The sequence below is a fragment of the Lepus europaeus genome, chromosome 9, assembly GCF_033115175.1.
Source record: "Lepus europaeus isolate LE1 chromosome 9, mLepTim1.pri, whole genome shotgun sequence".
NCBI lineage: Eukaryota > Metazoa > Chordata > Mammalia > Lagomorpha > Leporidae > Lepus > Lepus europaeus.
Window position 1 is genome coordinate 16,523,576 of NC_084835.1, and position 24,016 is coordinate 16,547,591.

The 24,016-nt window shown below is 45.3% G+C and overlaps 1 protein-coding gene across 1 annotated transcript in view; it reads left to right on the plus strand.

Moving 5' to 3' along the window:
- Window positions 1–24,016, plus strand: part of ANO10 (anoctamin 10) — a 198,596-nt gene that overhangs the window by 134,316 nt on the left and 40,264 nt on the right. Inside the window, exon 12 of the mRNA XM_062200614.1 lies at window positions 19,003–19,119. Within this exon, the coding sequence (XP_062056598.1) occupies window positions 19,003–19,119 (117 nt within the window). The remainder of the gene's footprint in view (window positions 1–19,002; window positions 19,120–24,016) is intronic.

Genomic DNA, 24,016 nt, shown 5'->3' on the forward strand with positions numbered 1-24,016 from the left:
CTGCCAAGGCTGCTGCAGGTGGGACTCAGAACTCCATAAATCTGCACGCTCATTTTTAAGTTGATACTTTTGTATGGCCCGCAGGTGATCTTACAAATATACAGAAGAAACATTGCCCAGCCCTGTTAGAGGCTGGGAGTTGGAAGATGAAGGTGCCAGATGATCTGGTTTCTGGTGAGGGCCCTCTTCCCGGCAGCTATGCAGTTGTAGGCAACTGTGTACTGGTTGTTTCCTCACATGGTGCAGGGAGGGCACTGTTGTATCTCTCTCTTATGAAAAGGCATGAACGCATCATTGGTGCTGCACCCTTACGACCTCAGCTAAACCTGTTAACCTCCAAGGGCCGTCCATCCTTCCTAAAACCATCTCTTTGGGGTCAGGACTTCCTGGTACAAACTTTGACAGAGCATAAACATTCAACATTGGTCAGAACCAGTAGAATGAACCCTGATATAAACTGTGAACCCTAGTTAAATAATGTATCAGCATTGGTGCATCAGTTATAGCAAATGGACAACTAGTGCAAGATGTGAATAATAGGGGAAACAGGAAATGGGAGGTCTGTGGGAACCACGTTTATTTTTTGTGCCGAGTGGATAAAATCCCTTAATAAAAAAAGGACATCATTAATATTTAACAAGTTCCAGTATAAATTAGATTAAATGTAAGCTAAGAAATGAGTCCTTTGTACTTAACGTAGAACTGAATCCGTGTGCTCTTTTCTTCTTCTGTGTGCTTTTCCCTTCCTTGGATGGTCCCTGAAGCTTCCCAGATGCTTTTCATCAGAAAGCAAAATGCAGATGGCTATTAAACGTGGGAATAGGTGCTCAACACCGTTTAGGGGAAGAAAGGTAAATTGAAACTGAACTAAACAAACACCCACGGCCGCTGATCAGATGAACAGAAATCCAGGAGAGGAATGTGGACTTGGGTCACCCACACTGCAGAGGAGTGGGCCGCTCAGACTCAGCTGCTGGGATTGCGTGTTGGCTCAACACCACGTGTGGAGCAGTTTGACAAGAACCTATTTAAATCACAACCACATGTGCCCTTCAGCCCAGCAGCTCTGCCTTCAGAAATTTATCCCACAGACAGACTTGTGTGTGCAAAAAATGATAAATTCTTGAGGATATGTATCGTGGCATCCTTAACTAAATACTGGCAGTGTTGCACAGGTCCCTCATTGGCTGACAGATTACTGATGCTGCCTATGTACCCAAGTGGAAACAGCACTAACAATAGTAAGGACTAAAAAGCAAAACAGAGCAGTTTTGGTGTATAGTCCTTTGATGTAAAAATGGAGAAAATATTGGTATATTCCTGTTTTACTTATGGGCAAGTGACACAGCAGGGCATTGAGCAGACAGGGGCTGGGACCGCAGGGGGCTTCTTTACCATATACCTTTTTTCCCCTGACTGCGCGGCTATATTACCTTCAAATATATGTTTCAAAAAAAAATACAGTGGGCCCTCTGTATCCACAGATTCAATCAACTGTGGTTTGAAAATATTCAGGAAAAATAAATTGTGTGTGTGCTGAAGATGGACAGACTTTTCAAATGTGTCATTATTTCCTAGAGAATACAACTGTTTGCATAGCACATGCTTTGTGTTAGGAATTACAAGTCATTTGCAGTGCAGTTAAAGTGTACCGAGATGCGCACAGGATATATGCAGCTGCTGCGCCATTTATGTCAAGGACTTGAGCATCCATGGATTTTGCTATCTGTGGGGTTGCTGCAGCCAATCCCCCAAGGATTGGGGGACTGACTCTTTACACATTTGACAATTTTTTTCCCATCTTTTCCAAAAAAGAAGCTATTTGCTGGTATCAAACCTTGGAAATTATTCTCACCGACCCATGGATAGCTGTCCTGCTTTGGGTGTTTCCCGTGTGGTGAGGTCTGAGTTGTTGACCTTGGTTGTTACTGTTTTATAGGCATGATTGTCTTTCAGCCCTGCTGCAAACATGACCTTGTCAGAATGGTTCAGAATTCGTCTGCGTTGTTGACAGTAGTGTGCGTGAGTACATCTAATTGATTCCGTGAAAAGCCAGAAGCTGTTTACCATATTTTCTTTAAGAAGGTGTACCAGTGGAGAACAGAAAATTTCATCCATGATCTTTTAACAGATGTGTGGTTGTAAAAAATGTTCACCGTTGCCTGCGACACTGGCTCTCGGTCGTGAAGTTAGATTTTGTGAGCTGGCTGTACTTGATGCCTCCCCATGCTTGTACATCCGCTGCCTGTACCCCATCATTCTCGTGCTACCTTGTGCCCACAAAGATGTAAAATATTCCTCAGGGCACAAACATGGGATATTGTTGATCCGTTCTACTGGGAGTAGGCCTAAAGGTTGTATCGTGATGGAGCCCGGGGAGCGGGGGGAGCGGAGCACGTGTTCCTTGCAGAAGCCGCGTGTGCTGCTGTGAACCCCCGCCGCACAAGCAGGCGGCCAAGGATGTCCCGCCTTGCTGTCACCCACCCCTCGTGGGAACCCCACACGCTGTGTTTCTCCCTCAGCCAGGCGGTATGCCCTCACTCGCGTCAGCATTTGGACAGCTCCCGGGAGTCCGAACAGGGGCACGATGCCTCTCGCCTCTGCTGTGGGCAAAGAGACATCGTTCAGTTTGGAAGACATGGGTCATCTTCAGGATTTTTATTGTTCCCTTGGAAGTTATTTGGAAAGAGTCTGCTAAGTTCTTTGCAGGTGGCTTCTTTTTCAGAGATTTGTTTGGAACCCTAGTTGAATTCTTTGTGTTTTCACCTGAAATTTTTCAGGAAATACATATGATAAAATGTAAAATAGTTTCTATGTTCCCCATAGATCATTTCCCTTCCCCCCTTGTAATTTTTTTAAAAAGATTTATTTATTTACTTATTTATTTGAAAATCAATGACAGAGAGGAGGGAGAGAGAGAGAGAAAAATCTTTTATCCGCTGGTTCACTCCTCAAATGGCAGCAACAGCCTGGCCTGAGCTAGGCCAGGTTGAAACCAGGAGCCACGCACCATCTGGGTCTCCCACATGGGTCGCAGGGACTCAGATAGAGTTCACTGGGCCATGGCCTGGATGTAAATCAAAACAACATCAATTTCACGTCCTGCAGTTCAGAACCTGGAGTCTCCAGGACCCAAGCCTTGAGGCCCAGGCTGTGCCAGGCCACAGGCAGGTGACTGAAGGAGGTTGAACGGTGTCCCCCTAGCTGTTCTAGAGGCCCCACCCTCACCAGGGCCCGGGCACCACATTCCACATGTGTGTGTGTCCAGTGTGACTGGCCCAATTAAAGTAAATGCAGTCAGTACACAGTAAAACAAAGCCGTGGTCTCCTCCCGGGCCTTAGTGTTTCTGGGCACACAGTTATTAAGCGTCACTTGGTTTTGTTCTTTTACCTTGTCAAGTGATCAAAATAATTGCTGATGAAAAACAAAGCAAGGCCACGAGGTCAGAAAACAGCTCTCCCACAGGTTTCACTTGGTTTTTCCGTCATCAGGTCTGGCCTCGGAGCTGCTTCCTGCCTGAAACGTGGCTCTGAGTGGGAGGGAAGGAGGCCTCCAGGTGTGAATTGCAGGGGTGTGTTCCGTGGTGACACAGGATTGACAGAGCCTTGAGAGCCAGCTGTCTGACCTCAGTGACAGATGACAACCCACCCCCCCAGCGCCCTTCCCCTGTGATGGTCAGCATGTCCCTTACCCGTCCTTGTCCCTCTGAGGCACACAGCTAAATGTGTTTGTAATCTTTTACATTTTTCTTTCTGTCCTTCCAGTCTCATTGGTATTTGCTTTTCCAAACCATGGTTCTCTTAAGTGGCAAGCCAGAGGAGGAGGTCATAAACTGTCTATGTTTTTGGCAAACGCCGCAACTCACTTGGCTAATCCTCCACCTGTGGCGCCGATACCCCAGGTTCTAGTCCCGGTTGGGGCGCCAAATTCTGTCCCGGTTGCTCCTCTTCCAGTCCAGCTCTCTGCTGTGGCCCGGGAAGGCAGTGGAGGATGGCCCAAGTGCTTGGGCCCTGCACCCACATAAGAGACCAGAAGGAAGCACCTGGCTCCTGGCTTTGGATCAGCGCAGCACGCCGGCCGTAACAACCATTTGGGGAGTGAACCAGCGGAAGAAAGACCTTTCTCTCTGTCTCTTTCTCTCTCACTGTCTAACTCTGCCTGTCAAAAAAAACCCCAAAAAACTATGTTTTTGCAATGATCACTTTTCTTATCTCTCATGTGTCACCTCTCCTAGTGTTTGCCAGTGCCGTTTTCCCCCTGCCCATTATTTGTAGACTTCTTCTTCCCCTTGGCCTTTAAGCCCAACTTAGCATTGCATGGACAGAACTTGGGATCCAGCCCTGCAGGCTGCCTAGAGGCCCAGGCTGGCAGGGTTGATAGCAGTTTTCTGCCAGTCCCCTTGCCGCTGTCATCACAGGGAGTGAGCCTGGACACACAGGGCCTGTCTAGAAGCTTATGGCAGCAGGCAGGACTGGGAGAACCTCACCAGCCCACAGCCCAGGAGCTTGCGTCCTGCCACGTGCCTGCCAGATGCCCTGGTGTCTCCACGGTGGCACCTGGGGAGGCTCTGCGGCTGCACTGAAGCAGCGACAGGAAGGGAAGGGACGGCGGGGACCCCAGGTGTCATCTTGTATCCACGTGAGTCAGCTGAGTGATTAAATACTGAGGGTTTTCAGTCTTGCTGCACACTTTGCACTGGGGATGTTGAACCCTAGCCTGAGAGCCACATCCTCCTGCCGCCTCATAGTGAAGCTGTGTGGCTCGCAGCTGCACCACCTGCTTGTATATTGCTTCTGGCTGCTCTTAATGCCACAGGGAGGAACAGAGTTGAGTAGGTGGGGGAGAGACAGAGACAGAAAGAGACAGACACAGAGCAGAGAGACACGTACAGCTTCGAAGCCTAAAACGTTGAGCATGTGGCTGTTCAACAAGCGTGCTGACCCCGCTGGAGACTAAGGGCTGTTTTGTGACAGGTATCGCATTGCATCAGTGGCCTCTGGGTGGTGTAGGCTATGTGAACAGTGTGCGAGTACATGATGGCTTTCCCTTTGTGTCTAATTTTTTGTAACACATGGTTTTGTAGTTTTCAGGGTACATATCTTTCACCTCCTTGGTTAAATTAATTCCAAAGCATTCTATTCTTTTTGATGCTATTATAAACGGGGTTGTTATCTTGATTTCATTTTTAGATTGCTCTTTGTTAACTTTGTTTCTTGCAGCTTCTACTGAATTCATTTATTCTAAAGATTTTTGTGTGCACAGTGTTGGGATTTTCTAAGTTTACGATCACATCATCTGTGAACAGAGATAATATCTCAACTTCCTTTCCAATTTGGATGACGTTTTATTTTCTTGCCTAATTTCTCTGGCTAGGACTTCAATACTTTGTTGGATAGACAGGGCAAGAAAGAGTACCCTTGCCTTATTCCTGATTTTGAGGCAAAAATGCATTTCTTTACCATTTAGTCTCATGTTAGCTGTTGGCTTTTCATACGTGGCCTTTAGGATGTGGAGGTGTTTTCTTTCTCCTCCTGTTTTGTTGAGTGTGTTTACCCTAAGAGGGGCTTGAATTTTGTCAGATACATGAGTACTTCAAAAAGTTCATAGAAAATTGAATTAAAAGTTGTTTATTTGGGTGTAAAAATTTTTGAGATCCATGCTTAGTTTTTTTTATGATGCCTGTTTTTCAAGACCTGTTTAAAGACCTCTTAGACTTTTTCTGCATCAGTTGAAAAGATCCTGTGGCTTTTGTCATTCATTTTGTTAATATGATTTATTATGTGACTGATTGTCATTTGTCATTCCATTCTTGCCTTCCAGGAGTAAATCATGCTGGGGCGTCATTCTGTGTAACCTTTTTAATGTGTTGTTGAATTTGCAGTATTCATGAGAGATGTTGGTTCGTAGTTTTCATGCATTTTTGTCTAATTTTGATATCACAGTAATGTTTACCTCATAAAATGACTTTGGAATGTTCTGTCCTCCAGATTTTTGGAAGATTTTTGAAAGGTGTTGGTGTTAATTCTTCTTTAAATGTTTGGTAGATTTGACTAGTGGAGTCATCTGGTCCTGGGATTTTGTGAGTGAATTCTTTTTTTAAAAGAAAAAATGATTACTTATTTTATTTGGAAGGTGGAGTTATAGAGAGAGAAGAAGGGAGGGAGGGAGGGAGGGAGAGATCAATCTTGTATCTGCTGGTTCACTCCCCAAATGTCTGCAAAATCCAGGACTGCTCCAGTCCAAAGGCAGGAGCCTCATCCAGGACTTCTGTGTGGGTGCAGGGGCCTAAGCACTTGGGTCATCTTTTGCTGCTTTCCCAGGTGCATTAGCAGGGAGCTGGATCAGAAGTGGAGCAGCCAGGACTCACACCTATACCCGTATGGGATCCCAGCGACAGTATTGTGCTACACCACGATACTGACTCCTGTTGGTAAATTCCTGGCTACCAATTCGATCTCCTTACTAGTGTGGTCCTGTTAACGTGATTTTATTCTTCATGATTCAGAGTTAGGCTTGTGTGTTCTTAGGAATTTATCACTTTTCTCTGAGGTTATCCAATTTGATGGTATATACAGTCCTTTTTATATCTGTGACACCAATGTTCTGTGATTTGTAAATTTTAGTCTGCAAATCTCTTTTTCTTCATTAGGCTAGCTAAACATTTGGCAGGTTTTTTCATCTTTTCAAGAATTTTTTTTCAGTTTTTTTATTATCTATTTTTCGCCAGTCTTTCTTGTATCCTTTCTTCTGCTAACCTTGGATTTAGTTTTTCTTTGTAGTCCTTGAGGTGTCAAGTTAGATTACTGAAGTGATCTTTCTTCTTTCGTAGTACAGGCATACCACTGAGCTTCCCAAGTAGCACTGCTTTCCCTACATCCCATGAGTTTCCCAGTGTTGTGTTTTTGTTCTCATTTGCTTCAAGATATTTTCCAATTTCCCATGTGATTTCTTCTTTGACCCGTTGGCTATCCAAGAGTGTGTTAATTTCTACAATTTATCAATTTTTCAGTTTTCCTTTTGATTACTAGTTTCGTTCCGCTGTGCCCAGAAAGACCCCTTGATGTGTTTTCAGTCATGCTGGATTTGTTATGACGTGTTAGTCTTGTTATCTGTCCTGGGAAACGTTCGATTTACACCTGAGAAGAGTGTTTATTCTGCTGTTGCTGGGCGAAGTGTTTTGTGTCAGTCTCTTGGGTCAAGTTCTCAATTTGGCATTGTTTATGATGTCTTTAATTTCCTTTTTTCATCTTCTGTCTGGTTATGCTGTCCATGACTGCAAGTGGGATATTGAAGGCCATTGTCACTCTGTTTCTCCCTTCAGTTTTCTCAGGGTTGGGTTGGTGTATCAGGTGCGTGTGTGTTTATCATTGTTACATCTTCCTGGTGATCCTTTTACTCTTAGGCAACGTCCTCCTCCATCTCTTGTGGCAGTGGTTGACTGGGAATCTGTTTTGTTTGATATAACTGTGACTACATCTGGTCCCCTGTGGTTACTATTTATATAGAATATCTTTTTCTGTTCTTTCACTTTGGTTCTTGGTGTCTTTATACCTGAAGGGACTCTCTTGTAGCATATAATTGGGCCTCATTTATTTTAATCTGTTCAACTATTCTCTGTCTTTTGATTGGGAAGTTTAATCCATTTATATTTAAAGTAATTCTTAATAGGGCAGGCTTACCATAGCTATTTTGTTGTTTGCCATATGCCTTGTTGTTATCTTGTCTCTATTTTCCTCTCCTACTGCCTTTCTTTGTGTTTTTGTTGATTTATTCTATAGACTTACCTTGATCTTTTCTCATGTTCATGTTTGTATCTTCATAGGTATTTTCTATGTAATTACCCTGGGGATTACACAAAACATCTCTAGCTACTTCTGTTTTAAAGTGACAGTAACTTCAGTAGCGTACAAAAACTCTGTAACCTCTCTATCCCCCTTGTCACTTTGTATTATGAATGTCAGAAATCACGTATTTTGTTTCTGTTACTACTGATTTATGCTTTTATCTTTTAAATTCTGTGCCACGATTCAAAGTGATTTGTGTGCCATCTATATATTGTTACCGGGCTCTGTGTCTGTCTGTATATAATTTGCCTTTACCAGAGAAGTTTTTCTTTAATGTGTTTGTGCTGCTGCCTTGTGTCCTTGAGTTTCAACTTGAAAAATTCTCTTTAACATTTCTTGTGACTCAGGTCGGCTTTTGTTTATTCTGGAAGATCTTTATTTCTCCTGCATTTTTGAAGGACAGTTTTTCTAGTTACTGTAGTCCTGGTTTGCAGTTTTTGTCTTTCAGCCCTTTGAATACATAATCACATCCCCTTTGGCCTATAATGTTTCTGCTCAGAAATTGGCTGATAATTGTCTGAGAGCTCTGTAGACCTGACAAGCTGCTTGTCACTTGCTGTGTCCGGAATTCTTTTTGTGTTGGACTTTTGACAGCTTTTCAGTTTAGTTATCGTGTGTATGGGCTTTTGGGGGTTCATTCTAGTTGGAGGCCTTTCAGCTTCTTGAATTTGCGTATCCACTCCTTTTTTTTTTTGCTTTGGAAAGTTTTCAGCTGAAAACTTATTTATTTATTTGAAAGATAGAGTAAGGGAGGGTGGGGAGAGAGAGAGAGAAAACATGCAAGTTTGCTTCCAGCTGCTGGTATACCCCTCAATTGCCTTCAGCAGCCACAGTTAGACCAGGCTGATGCCAGGAGTCGAAAAACTCAGTCTGGGCTTCCCACGTGGGCAGCAGGAACCCAAGCTCTTGAGTCAGTACCTGCTGTACCCCAGGTGTCATTAGCAGGAGGCATTGAGTTAAACTATGTCCCCCTTTTCTCTCTTCTCCTTCTGAAACTCCCATATTTTCTTCACTTGTGCCATCAAGATTACTTCACTTTTCTTTGTTCTTTTTTTTTTTTTTTTTTGTTCCTATAACTCAATCATTTCATGGGGCAATCATTGTGGCATAACGGATTAAGCTGCTGGCTGCAACTCCTAAATCCCATGTGGGTACCAGTTCATGCCTTGGCTGTTCCATTTCTGATCCAGCTCCCTGCTCATGGCCTGGGAAAGCGGTGAAAGATGGTCCGTGTACCTGGGTCCTGCCACCCATTTGGGAGACCTGGAAGAAGCTCCTGGCTTCAGCCTGGCCCAACCCTGACCCTTGTGAGCATTTGGGGAGTGAACCAGTAGATGGAAGACTTCTCTCTCTCTCTCTCTCTCTCTCTCTCTCTCAAATTCTGCCTTTCAAATAAATAAATATTAAAAAATAATAATTTCAGGTATCCTGTCCTTAAGCTTACTTATTCTTTGCTATTGAACCCCTCAGGGGATTCTTTTTTTTTTTCCAATTCATTTATTATATTCAATTCCAGAATTTCTGTTTGATTCTTATTTTCATGATTTCATTTGGTTGCTTGTGTTTGCTTGTAGCTGATTGAGCTTCTTTTAGACTTGAATTCTTTGACAGATAATTCATAGACTTTCATTTCTTTTTTAAACAATTTTTTATTTAAGGTAAATAAATTTTGTGTATTTCAAATATACAGATTTAAGGACATAGTGATACTTCCCACTCTATCCTCCCTCCCACCCACACTCCCACCCTTCCTCCTCCTTCCCCTCTTATTCCCTCTTTTAATTTTTGCAGTGATCTACTTTCAGTAGATTAACCCTACACTAAGTAAAAGGTTCAACAAATGGTAGGAAGAAAAAACATTGTTCCTCAACAGTAGAGACAGGGGCAGTAAACCATCATCGAATCTCAAAATGTCAATTTCACTTCTATGTATTATATTTTTGGTATGCGATTAGTCACTACAGATCAGGGAAAATATATGGTATTTGTCTTCTCGGAACTGGCTTATTTCCCTAAGCATAATGGTTTCCACTTGCATCCATTTTACTGTGAAAGGATTTCTTTTTTTTTTTTTTTTTTTTTTTTTTACAGCTGAGTAGTATTCCATGCTATATGTACACCACAGTTTATCCAGTCATCAGTTGGTGGACATCTGGGTTTGATTCCATGTATTGGTTATTGTGAACTGAGCTTTGATAAACATGGAGGTACAGATAACTTTCATATGCTGATTTCATTTCATTTAGGTAAATTCCCAGGAGTAGACTTGCTGGGTCATAAGATAGAACTATTTTGAACTTTCTCAAGTATCTCCATACTGTCTTCCACAATAGCTGTACTAGTTCACATTCCTACCAAACACTAGGATTAGGTTATCTTTTCCCCCACATTCTCACCAGCATTTATTGTTTGTTGATTTCTCTATGAGAGCCATTCTAACTGGGTAAAGTAAAACCTCAGTGCGGTTTTGATTTGCATTTCCCCGCTAGCTAATGATCCTGAGCATTTTTTCACGTGTCTGTTGGTTATTTGGATTTCCTCTTTTGAAAACTGCCTGTTCAAGTCCTTTGCCCATTTCTTAACTGGGTCGTTTGTTTTGTTTTTGTTGAGTTTCTTGAGCTCTTTATAGATTCTGGATATTAATCCTTTATCAGTTGCACAGTTTACAGATATTTTTTCCCATTCTGTCATTTGCTGAATGTTTCTTTTGCAGCACAGAAGCTTCTCAGGTTGATATAATCCAGTTTGTCTGTTTTGGCTTAGACTGCCTGTGCTTCTGGGGTCTTTTCCAAGAAGTCTTTGCCTATGCCAATGTCTTACAGAGTTTCTCCAGTGTTCCCTTCTAATAATTTGATGGTATCACATGATAGGTTTAGATCCTTGACCCATTTTGATTTGATTTTTGTATAAGGTGTAAGGTAGGAGTCTTGTTTCATACTTAAGCACTGGAGATCCAGAAATGGAGCACCGTTTTTGAAGAAGCTGTCCTTTATCCATGGATTGATTTTAGCTCCTTTGTCAACAATTAGTTGGAATAGATGTATGGTTTGGCTTCTGGAGTTTCTATTCTGTTCGATTGATCTACATGTCTATTTTTGTGCCAGTATCAGGCTGCTTTGATTATAAGTGCCCTGTAATATATCTTGATGTCTGGTATTGTGATGCCTGCAGCTTTGTTTTTGTTGTATAGGATTGCTTTAGCTATTATGATCTCTTGTGTTTCCATATGAATCCTAGCATCATTTTTTCTAGATCTGAGAAGAATGTTGTTGGTATTTTGATTGGGATCACATTGAATCTGTAAATTGCTTTTGGTAGTGTAGACATTTTGATGCTGTTAATTCTTTCAACTCAAAAACATGGAAGATTTTTCCATTTTTTTGTGTTGTCTTCTGTTTCTTTCTTTCATGTTTTGTAATTTTCATCATGGAGGTCTTTCACCTCCTTGGTTAAATTTATTCCAAGGAATTTAAAGGTTTTTTTTGTAGCTATTGTGAATTATACTGATCTTACAAGTTCTTTGTCCACCACAGCATTGTCTGTATACAAAGACTATTGATTTTTTTGTGTGTTAATTTTATATCCTGCCACTTTATCAAACTCTTTTATGAGTTCCAGTAGTCTCTTAATGGAATCTTTTGGTTACCCTAAATATAGAATCATGTCATCTAAATAGGGATAATTTGACTTCCTCCTTTCCAATTTGTATCCATTTGATTTCTTTTTCTTGCATAATGGCTCTGGCTAAAACTTCTAGAACTGTATTTTTTTAAGATTTTTTTTTTACTTGAAAGAGTTAAAGAGAGGCAGTGGCAGAGAGAAAGAGAGGTCTTACATCCTCTGGTTCATTGCCCAAATAGCTATAACAGCCAGCCCTGGGCTGATCTGAAACCAAGAGCTTCTTCTGGGTTTCCCATGTGAGTGCAGGGGCCCAAAAACTTGGGCTATCCTCCTCTGCTTTCCCAGGCCATAGCAGAGTGCTGGATCGGAAGTGGAGCAGCTGGGACTCAAACTGGTGCCCGTATGGGATAACTGCACTGCAGACAGTGGCTTTACCTGCTAGACCACAGCACTGACCCCAACTATATTGAATAGCAGTGGTGAAAGTGGTCATCCTTTCAAGTTGCTTCCAACTTTTCCCATTCAATAAGATGCTGGCTGTGAGTTTGTCATAAATTGCCTTGATTGTGTTGAGAAATGTTCCTTCTATACCCAATTTGCTTAAGGTTTTTTTTTTATCATGGAAGGATGTTGTATTTTATCAGACGCTTTGCCTGCATCTATTGAGATAATCATATGGTTTTTTTTTTTATTTGGCTTGTTAGTGTGATATGTCACATTTATTGATTTGTGAATGTTGAACCATCCCTGTATACCAGGGATAAATCCCACTTGGTCCAGGTGAATGATCTTTCTGATGTGTTGTTGAATTCTATTAGCTAGTATTTAATTAGGGATTTTTGCATCTATGTTTATCAGGGATATTGATCTGTAGTTCTCTTTCCTTGTTGCATCTTTTTCTGGTTTTGTAATTAAGGTGATGCTGGCCTCATAGAAGGAGTTTGGGAGGATTTCCTCCCCTTCAGTTGTTTTTGAGTAGCTTGAGAAGAGTTGTAGTTAGTTCTTGAAAAGTCTGGTAGAATTCAGCAGTAAAGCCTTCCAGTCCTGGGGTGTTCTTTGTTGGGAGGGTCTTTACTACTGATTCAGTCTCTGTCTTGGTTATTGGTCTGTTTAGATTTCCTATGCCTTTCATGACTTAATTTTGGTATATTGTATGTGTCAGGAATCTATCCATTTCTTCTAGGTTTTCTGATTATTTGCTGGTATACAGTTGTTTGTAGTGATTCCTGATGTTTGCTTTTATTTCTATGACATCCTTTGTTACATCGCCCTTTTCATCCCTGATTTTACTAATTTGGGTCTTCCCCCCCCCCCTTTTTTTTTTGTTAGTTGAGCCAATGGTGTATCAATTTTTTTTTTTATTTCTCAAAACGCTATCTCTTCATTTCACTGATCATTTGTATTTTTGTTTCAATCTTGTTTATTTAATTTTAATTATTTCTTTCGTCCAGCTAATTTTAGTTTGGTTTGTTGTTTTTCTGGGTCCTTAAGATGCATTGATAGCTCATTTATTTGATGCCTTTTCAGTTTCTTGATGTAGGCACTGATTACTATAAAATTCTCTCTTAACACTGCTTTGGGTGTATTCCATAAGTTTTGACATGTTCTATTGTCATATTCATTCCTTTCCAGAAATTTATAGATTTCTCTTTTGATTTCTTCTGTGAGCCACTGTTCATTCAGGAGTGTGTTGTTCAGTCTCCATATTTTCTAGAAATGCTTAAGTTGTTAATTTCTAGCTTCATTCCATTGTGGTCAGAAAAAAGTACATGGTATGATTTCAGCTTTTTTGAATTTGCTAAGACATGCTTTATGGATTAGCATATAATCTATCCTAGAGAAAGTTCCATGCACTGATGAGAAGAATGTATACTCTGCAAATGTGGGATAAAAGGTTCTGTAGGTATCAGTTAGGTCCATTTGGTTCATAGTGTCAACACTCTGTATAACTGTTGTTTCTTTGTTGATTGTCTAGTTCATCTGTCCATTGATGAAAGAGGGGTGTTGAAGTCCCCCATTACTATTGTATTGGAATCTATGTTTCCCTTAAGATCCGTTAACATTTGTTTTAGATAACCAGGTGCCATATATGTGTGTGTGTATACACACACACACACACACACATATATATATACATATATATACACACACACATATATATATATTATAGTTGCATCTTCCTATTGAATTGATCCCTTAATCATTACATAGTGCCCTTCTTTGTCTCTTTTAACAGTTCTGGTGTTAAAAGTCTATTTTGTGGCCTGCGCTGCGGCTCAATAAGCTAATCCTCCGCCTTGCGGCGCCGGCACACTGGGTTCTAGTCCTGGTCGGGGCACCAGAGTCTGTCCCGGTTGCCCCTCTTCCAGGCCAGCTCTCTGCTATGGCCCAGGAAGGCAGTGGAGGATGGCCCAAGTGCTTGGGCCCTGCACCCCATGGGAGACCAGGAGAAGCACCTGGCTCCTGCCTTCGGATCAACGCGGTGCACTGGCCGCAGTGTGCCGGCCGTGGCAGCATTGGAGGGTGAACTAACGGCAAAGGAAGACCTTTCTCTGTCTCTCTCTCACACTGTCCACTCTGCCTGTCAAAAAATAAATAAATAATAATTGGCATTTGGCATTTTTTTTTTTTTTGAAGAAGGCTCTTTTTGTGCCCATGTGGCTGGGCTCTGAATGGGAAGAGCCGATGCCACAGCAGCACCACTGTGGGCATCAGGTTAGCCTCAGATTTCTAAGGAGCCAACTCTCAATTTGCATTTTTCCGATTCAGAAGAGACAAGGTTGGGGACACACTGCCACAGAGCACAGGTGCAACAGCCGATCATATCACGAGGGTTTTTTTTTAGGTTTTACAACATAAATTGGTTCCGCTCAGTCTGTGCACCTGGCGCAAGCCTCCCAGCGCCTCCCAGCCCTGCGGTGGCCTCAGGTGAGCGGGGCGCCGGCGTCTCTGTGTGTATTGGTGTGAAGATTCTGCCCCTCTCTGCACCCTGGCCCATGAGTGCGTTTCTCCTCTACTCTGTGCGGGAGATCATTTTGTCAGTTTGACCTCAGAAAACTGGTGGTGGAGGATCACGGACTTGGCCCATAACGTGATATCTTTCCATAGACAGGCTCTTCCGCCCACCTGTTCTTTCCAGGTGTATCTTTCTCCAAATGTGAGTAAATTCCTGTTTCATCTTGGGTTTTCTTATAAACCTAAACAAGCCAAGATAGCTGAAATACTTTTATAAAGGAATTTTACTTTGAGAGTTAGGGTTACAGACAGAGGGAGAGACAGAGAAAGGTCTTCCATCTATCTGCTGGTTACTCCCTGAATGCCTGCACTGGCCAGAGCTGATCTTATCCGAAGGCAGGAGCCAGGAGCTTCTTCTGCTCCTTTCCCAGGCCATAAGCAGAGAGCTGGATTGAAGAGGAGCAGCCGGGACACAAACCAGTGCCCATGTGGGATGCCGGCACTGCGGGCAGAAGCTTAGCCCACTACGCCACAGCGCTGGCCCATGAAATCTTTTTTCCCAGATCAGTTAACATAAAGCAGTTCCCAGCCTTGGATCAGAGTGGTTGTGTGGGAAATCTAAACTATTTTAAGAATTGATCTTTTTGATACACAGTGTTGTAAATGTTACTTAGGTTTCTTGCATGGAGCACATGATTTCCTTCATCCGTTGTGACAACAACTTAAATTCAGGGTCCTGTGTGAAAGAAACCAGGAATAAGAAGGGGTGGGTGTGGGGCAGGTCTCATTCATCCTTCCCTGGCCACAGAGGGGACCGTAGGGCCTTTGTGCTTCTCCCTCTTCCTGGAAGCTCGTCCGCCGCCGCAGCTGTTCGTGTCTCCACTGTGCTGTCTTCCCACCCCACTCCCAAGTATTCACGGCTGTTTGCCGAGACCTGGTGAGGGCAGGGGAGTGTGGGTGGAGAGAAAGAATTTGCGAACACCAGCCGATTAATCAGCCAGGGGCCGGCGCTGCTTGGTGCAGTGAGTAAAACCACTGCCTGCAGTGCCGGCATCTCATATGGGCACTGGTTTGAGTCCTGGCTGCTTCTCTTCTGATCCAGCTCTCAGCTAATGGCCTGGGAGGGCAGTAGAGGATGGACCAAGTCCTTGGGTCCCTGCACCCACATGGGAGACCCAGAAGAAGCTCCTGGCTCCTGGCTTCAGATCGGCCCAGCTCCGTCCGTTGCAGGCATTTGGGGAGTGAAGCAGTGGATGGAGGACCTTTCTGTCTGTCTCTCTCTCTACTGTGGCTGTATCTCTCTGATAAATAAATGTTTGAGAAACGGTGAGAGGAAATAGCCTGGCACTTGAGGGGTGGTTAGGGAGTGGTGGATGGCAGCTCCAGGTGAGCAGGCTGGCCCCACCTTTCGGCAGAACGAATGGATGCCAAGTGACCAGTTCCCTCCACTTCTTTCACACTCGGACTCCAATCAAAAGGCCCAGTTCTCTGAACTGCAGGTTGCGTGGTTTCAGTCTGGGCGGCAGGGAAGCAGCATGAGCCTCTGCCTGCTGCCTGCCGGGATGTGCACTGTGGGCAGCGGGGTCGGAGGCAGAGGAGTGAGGACGTAAAGCAGGCGTCGCAGGCGGAGACGGACGCTGCTGCGCCAGACCCCTGCTCCACAGGGGAGATTCGTGAACGTCCCGCGTGGAAACCACACCATCCACATGCCCGTGGCCTTGTCCTGCTCCCGAAGAAGAGCTGCCATGCTTCCCAGGTGCCTTGCCACCAACACGCCTAGCCTTCCTTCGCAGGGTGGCTTCCCAGTTTCCCACCAGGGCGCTGGGGAAGATGTAATAGGGACAGATTTGTTAGGAGAATGGAGGGGGCTGGTGACCTGCTCACCGTGGGGGTCTAGCCACTTAAGGCCTCACAGTTTCTGAAAAACACCTGAAATTTATTTCCAGCCACTAATTTGAGTACGGTCATGACCTAATATTTCCACGGAAGGTATAAAATTATATCTCAGCGCCGTGGCACACTAGGTTAATCCTCCGCCTGCAGCACCGGCATCTCATATGGGTGCCAGGTTCTAGTCCCGGCTGCTTCTCTTCCAGGCCAGCTCTCTGCTATGGCCTGGGATAGCAGTGGAGGATGGCCCAAGTGCTTGGGCCCTGCACCCGCATGGGAGACCAGGAAGAAGCACCTGGCTCCTGGTTTCGGATCAGCATAGCAGCCATTTGGGGAGTGAACCAACGGAGGGAAGACCTTTCTCTCTCTCTCTCTCTCTCTCTCACTGTCTGTAACTCTACCTGTCAAATAAAAAAAAAATTGTATCTCAGTATTTTAATATTAAGAAAGGCTGGTGAAGTTGAGCCTTTTCTGAATAATTCATTTCTCCTTGTTGGTCACAACCGGGTCCCTGTCAGCTCAGTTCCTCCAGCTCAGAATTCCAGCGGGTGTCGCTTGGTCTGTGCTGTCTCGCCTCCCTGTTTTTCCTGCTGCAGATCTCTAGCAAGTCCCTTGCAGTGTCGTCTTTGGCCGTGGCCATGACATTGAGGTGAAGGCCGCCTGTCCCCGATCCTCTCCAGGTGTCTTGTGAATACCCAGCAGTGCGTGGCCGGCCCTGGTTTTCCAGTTCTCTGATGGAATGGCGGCTGGCCTGGCCTGGTGCTGATTTCCTCAGTGGTCCGTGCTTCTTCCCTGAGATTAACACTTGTCATGTATCCCTCATTGTCCTTTGGAAAACATCACAGTAAAGGATTCGCATTTTTCAGCTATCTCCTTTGTCGGTAATTCAGCATGACATTTCTTAAAGGCTGTTCCTTCTCCTTCATCCATTTTTCTTAATACCTTTTTAATTATTTCTTAGCTTAAAAAATTCACAGCTTTTAATACGTAGCCATCCACAGCGCCATCCCAGAAGCAGCCGGACTCTTGTGACTGTTGAGGTGTCGGGTGCGGGGTTGGGGGGAGAAGGTGATCCTGGATCCCAAAGAAGGTGCTAGGTTTGGGGAAGCATCAGTAGGTGGAGGCTGCACATCGGAGAGGCAGGAATACCCATGGGTCAGTGCCGTTGGCTCAGTTACAAGTCTCACCATTCTGTAACAGAGCGCCTGCGCAGGGTGCTGGTGGAGATGGGAACCAGAATGGCCAGGTTTGGTGTTTCCCAGATCATACTGATAGACTCTGCGTTCTGTGAACCTGCCCTATGGGGCATGGAGTTTGCAGTGTAAGGTCATCATGAATCACAGTCAGCCAATCGGTATTCACATTGATTATCATAGCACGAAAGGAACTGAGCCAGTCACTAATGAGGACATCGAGACTCAGGGGACCTTAGGCTGAGGACCATGTGGGTTCCATCCAAGTCAGCCTAAAGCCCAGAGCCCAGAGTGGTTGTGCACTCGGAATTAAGGCACACATAGAAAAATGTTTTCTTGGGAAATAAACTTGATTTTTTTGATAAAACATGGAGGGTATTTTTTTGATAAAACATGTTTTGATAAAACACTTGCTGTCGGTGGGTGGGAATAAAACAAATGGGTCAAAGTTACTGTACAGGCCACAGTGAGGTAGTCTAGATGTAACTCACCAGCCGGCTAGCCTTTGATGCTCTTCAGGCCAATGATAACTAATTACAAAATGCCTGACTTTGCTTATGGCCTTCTCTAAATAACGTCAGAGTTTGTGAACTCAGGAGGCTTCCATAGCCTTGGCAGCTCATGGCAAGAGCCTCGGGTGATCACTGACGTCATAAATAAGAGTGTCAATTGTTAAATCAACAACAAGAGTCACTGTGCACTTGCTCCCCATGTAGGACCTCTGTCCTTAATGAGTTGTACTGAGAATTAACGGTAAACTTGTCTTCAAACAGGACTTTATACTTTTTTTTTTTTTTTTTTTTTGGACAGGCAGAGTGGACAGTGAGAGAGAGACAGAGAGAAAGGTCTTCCTTTTGCCGTTGGTTCACCCTCCAATGGCCGCCGCGGTAGCACGCTGCGTCCGGCACACCGCGCTGATCCGATGGCAGGAGCCAGGTGCTTCTCCTGGTCTCCCATGGGGTGCAGGGCCCAAGCACTTGGGCCATCCTCCACTGCACTCCCTGGCCACAGCAGAGAGCTGGCCTGGAAGAGGGGCAACCGGGACAGGATCGATGCCCCAACCAGGACTAGAACCCGGTGTGCCGGCGCCGCAGGGCGGAGGATTAACCTAGTGAGCCGCGGCGCCGGCAGGACTTTATACTTTGTGTGTCTGTGTGGGCGCAAACTGTTGAAATCTGTACTCAGTATAGAGTTGGTCTTCTGTATATAAAGATAATTAAAATGAATCTTAATGAAGAATGGGATGGGAGAGGGAGTAGGAGGTGGGATGGTTTGGGGGTGGGAGAGTGGGTATGGGGGGAAGAACCACTAGAATTAAAAAGTTGTACTTAATAAATTTATATTTTTAAAAGCTTTCTATAAAAAAAAACAAAAACAACAACAACAAAAAAGCAAAACAAAAGGAAATTGCGAAGGACCCGGGTGGTTGGGTGCCGGTTTGCTTCCTTGCACAGCCGGTCTGCTGCAGCACGTCAGTGTGTGTTTTTCTTTGTTTCAGCATGCACTCCTGGCTTTGAAGTTCATCCTCGCGTTTGCCATACCTGATAAGCCCCGGCATATCCAGATGAAACTGGCCAGGCTGGAATTCGAGTCGTTGGAGGCGCTCAAGCAGCAGGTAAGAGCAGCTGTTTTGACAACTGGGTGTGTTTCAGCAAGTGACAGGAAACACAGTTCCGAGGAGTCACTGTTAGCAGGCCAACCTAGCACTCAGCCAGAGAACAAGCAGAGATACGTAAGCATCACCCCAGCATGGCTCCCCACAGTTTATAAAATGCTGTCTTGTAAAGAAACATTAAGGGAGGAGAAGAAAGTAAAAGAAACCCCGAGAAGTACCCTGCAGACAAGGAGAAATGAGACCATGTGGTAAACGCACCCACATGGCCGTGAAAGGAAAAACTTTGTCAGTGACTTCCATGTTCTACCAGAGACCAACACAGTGAAGGGGGCGGGGGACGAGTCTTGCTGAATTCACCACTTGGGTGATTGCTTGTAGGAGAGCGACAACAGAGAGGCAGAGGTTGCTAGTTGGCCCAAGCTGCTTATCTCCAGGGACATGGGAACTGAAGGGAGGCATGGGAACCGGGAAGGCATGGCACCTAAGAGGCCCCTGTCCTGGTCCAGGACCTGGTTGACCCACACAGTCTCTTTGACCTGCCACCCACTACACTCAGGAATATCCTGGTGTTTGGGGATCTGGGAGGAGGGGCTACCCGAGCTGACCCTGTGACAGAAGCCAGGACTCCGAGGGCAGTGTCCCAGGTGAAGAGCCCCACACTGGAGTAGTCCCCACTGCTGAGTGGGTGGGGTGACCCCAGAAGAGCACTCGTAATCAGAGTCAGGGAAGGAAAAGCTGACCTTCCATCAGAGTGGGGCTTGTGGCGGAGGCTGGAGGCTGGCGGCTGGCGGGGCCCTGTGAGCCACGTGTGGGCCAGCCCGGGGGTCAGGATCTTTCCCCATGGTCAGACCCCGGGTAAGGAGGCAGGTTACCATGCTTACCTAAAATCATTTATTGCCTTTCGTAAGGAGTAACCAATTAGAAAAGATGAGTGAAGCAAAAACAACCATTTTCAGGGAGAAAAACCAAATATAAAGCCTTCAAATGGTAGCTTCTGAAAACAATACAGATTTTTGCTATGAAAAATACTTTTTAAAAACTCTCCTAGAATCAGAATGTTCAATCTCAGTGCCAAGTATGTAGAAATAAACATCTGAGAATAGCAAGGAAACTTTTGGAAAAGAAAAAAAAAACTGGAGATAATGTCTGTGCCAGATGTTAAAATGCATTGTGAGCAGCACGCCCCTTACAGCAGGTGCGTTTGGAGTTAGAGAAGTGGACGGGTGCGTGCGACAGAGCAGAGTTCACACGGGGGAGCCAGTGGATGATGCAAGGGACAGTTTGTGTCAGTGGAAAGAAGGATCACTTGTTCCACGATTTGGTGACGAGCAGCTGTTTGGGGAGATTACCGTGCTTTGTTGCACCTCCTTCTTTATAAACCCCCATCCCCAAATTCACATCGTTGAGAGCTTTAAATGTTCAAAACTTGAACCAAAAAGCAGTGTATGAAAAGCCTGTGTATACCCTCCTGCCAGAAATGCCTTCCACGTGAGGACAGAAGCCACAGTCAGACGCCGATCAGCACGATGTAAAACTTCTATTTGGCAAAACACAAGTCAACTCAAAAGATAAATGGGACAGGCTGGGGAAGAAATTTCATATGGGGCAAAGAGTTAGTCTTGAACTCAAAACATGTTTCCACGGTTCATAAAAAGGTGAGTCCAGGGACCAGCAGTTGAACATGAAGAGATGTTCAGTCCCGCTGAGAATGAAAGAAAGGTAGCTTCCAGCCCCAGGGAGGTTCTGCCCTGCGCCTCTTCTATCAGAGAATTGCGGAGAGCCCCATCCTCTTTGCATATAGGGAAATGGACTTTTTTTTGTATGTGCTAGAGAGAGGTGAAAGTGGGGGCAGCCTTTCTAGAGTACGGTCGAATCGAAGTTGAGATTATTCCGGAACATTAAGTAACTCTTGTTTTGGTTGTATCTGCAGAGTATACCAAAATACAGCCTTTACAACATTTTAAAAGCAAAAATCTGAGATGATGAAATTTCTCAGTAGGAGAGGGGTTAAGTAAATTACAGCGTATCTGTATTATAAAATTCTGTGACTGTGCATTTTAGAGAAAGATCTCTCAGTGCTGGGTGTGTGTGTCTGTGTGTGTGTGTGTGTGTGTGTAGCCTGCCATCACATTGGTCGTTTGATAATTCCTTGAATTCTCTTAGACCCTTTCCAGGCATTTGCAGGTGCCTCTTCCGTGCCCGCCCCCTCCTCCTTCCACCTCCTTTTCTGCAAATAGCCACGTGCATTTGTGTTTAAAGAAAACACACAAAAATGTCAGCAGCACGTGAAGTTGCTAGAGAGATGCTTGTTTCCACTTCAGGGGTCTTTGAGCATGAGGCCGTGGACCAGGCGTGGAGGCCCAAGTTGTCAGGCCAGGCCAAGTGAGCCGTGTGAGTCCCTCAGGGAGGGCCAGAGCAGCCCCAGGAATACAGGACAAACCCACACGTTGCTCCTTTGACACCCAGTCAGTATTCGAAAGCATTGGCTCATCTGAGAGGCCCTGGGGGAGGGGCAGAGAGGTGGGATGAATCCGAGGGGTGGGCGGATCATCGCCCTGGGTACGGCCAGGCCCCTCAGACTGTGCAGGGGGTTCGCAGGCACAGCCCACGTGAACGAACTCAGTTTTCAGATGCTCAGCTTCCGCTCATCCCAGCGCTTTCCTGAACCCCAGTGTCCTGCTGCTTCCCCTGTCTGTGCCGCCTCTCCTTGTCCTGTTCCTGCCTCCCACCTGGCAGAAGAAAGGCGCACCTCTGTCCTGTCTTGAGCCTACCTGCCTTGTGCCCCGTTCCCGGGATGAAACCTGCAGGGTGGCAGAGAACCTCTTAAAAAGCAGGGTGCCATCCCAGTTGCCCCTCTTCCAGTCCAGCTCTGCTGTGGCCAGGGAGTGCAGTGGAGGATGGCCCAAGTGCTTGGGCTCTGCACCCCATGGGAGACCAGGAGAAGCACCTGGCTCCTGGCTTCAGATCAGCGCGGTGCACCTGCCGCAGTGCGCCGGCCGCGGCGGCCATTGGAGGGTGAACCAACGGCAAAAGGAAGACCCTTCTCTCTGTCCACTCTGCCTGTCAAAAAAAAAAAAAAAAAAAAAGGCAGGGTGCCATGGGCTGAGCTGCTTCTGACACAGGCGCCCAGTCTCCTGCCCACCAAGACCAACTCTGTTCCCCGAAGGGAGGCATTTCTCAAGTGTATCCAGAACTCTGCTTCATAATGGCTCGTCAAAATGTGTGTGCGGTTTTTAGTCATTTTTGCAGCAGCAATGCTTCAAATAACCAATGAGTCCTTTTTTTTTTTTTTTTTTTTTGACAGAGTGGACAGTGAGAGAGAGAGAGAGAAAGGTCTTCCTTTTTGCCGTTGGTTCACCCTCCAATGGCCACTGCGGCCGGCGCATTGCACTGATCTGAAGCCAGGAGCCAGGTGCTTCTCCTGGTCTCCCATGCGGGTGCAGGGCCCAAGGACTTGGGCCATCCTCCACTGCACTCCCGGGCCACAGCAGAGAGCTGGCCTGGAAGAGGGGCAACCGGGACAGAATCCAGCGCCCCAACCGGGACTAGAACCCGGTGTGCCGGCGCCGCAAGGCAGAGGATTAGCCTGTTAAGCCACGGCGCCAGCCCAGTCAGTCCTTTTAAACGCTCAATAGTGAGCCTTTGTATCCTGGGAAATTCTGAAAGGATTTGAGGCTGCAGTTTAGGAGTCTGTTACTACAGCAACGTGAGAGTGCTTCACAGACATGCAAGGGATAGATACACACATGCGTGTATATGGATAGCATATCTTGGGAGAAATAGAAAATATAATTTCAAAGCAGGAAAAGGGAAAAACAAAAATTTTATTAACAAGAGTGTGGTCATGTTCGTTTTTTAAATAGGTGATGATAGCTAGAGCATCGCCACAATAGTTAGAATGCCTCAGTATCTTTAAAAGAATGGCTTCACACCTGGCTCCTGGCTCCTGGCTTCGGATCGCTGCAGCGCACTGGCCGTAGCAGCCACTTGGGGGGGAACCAACAGAAAAGGAAGACTTTCTCTCTCTGTCTCTGTCTCTCTCTCACTGTCCTCTGTCTGTCAAAAAAAAAAAGGCTTCATAGTTGAAGTGTCAATATTTGCCAGATGCTAGAAGATACATTTTTGCAGCTGTTTAATTTATGATGAAAAATCCTGGATGCCTATTTAAAATTCTGTGCACATGGCATCTGAAGCTTTTTAGGGCCTATGTAAGCAGAAAAATAATTGTACACTATTGTCCCTGCAAGAGTTGCAGTTCATCAGGCTTTATCTCTGGTAATTTTTGTTTTAGAAAAAAATACGTATTTATAGTTGAAAGGCAGAGAAACCGAACAGGGAGTGGGGGAAGAGACAGAGATCTTACATCTACTGGTTCACTCCTCAAATGACTGCAACAGCGAGAGCTGGGTCAGGCCAAACCCTGGAGCTTAAAGTCCAGCTGTGTTTACCACATGGGTGGCAGGGGCCCAAGTACTTGCGCCATCTGCTGTTGTCCCGGGCACTTTAGAAGGGAGCTGGATTGGAAGTGGAGCAGCTGGGACTTGAGCCAGTGCTCATATGGGATGCTGGCACTGCAGGTGACCACTTAGTAAGTTATTAATTGGCTATACCACAAAACTGGCCCCCTCTGGGGATATTTTGTAGATGGGGAAGCAACTTCCTTGCTGCTGTGTGCAAATCCAGCTCAAGGTGAGACCCTGCACGTGTCAGTTAAGCTTTCCGCTCAGGATTTTTAGCTATTGCATGTTCGTCTATAAAAACAGGTTTTTAAAATTGACAGTGGATATTATCAACATGTCCCACGCTCGCAGATACATTGATGGGAAATGCTTGCTACAGTTCTGCCGGCTGTGCCACTGGGGGCGCCGTGGGCCACTGTGTTTGTCCTGGATGTGGC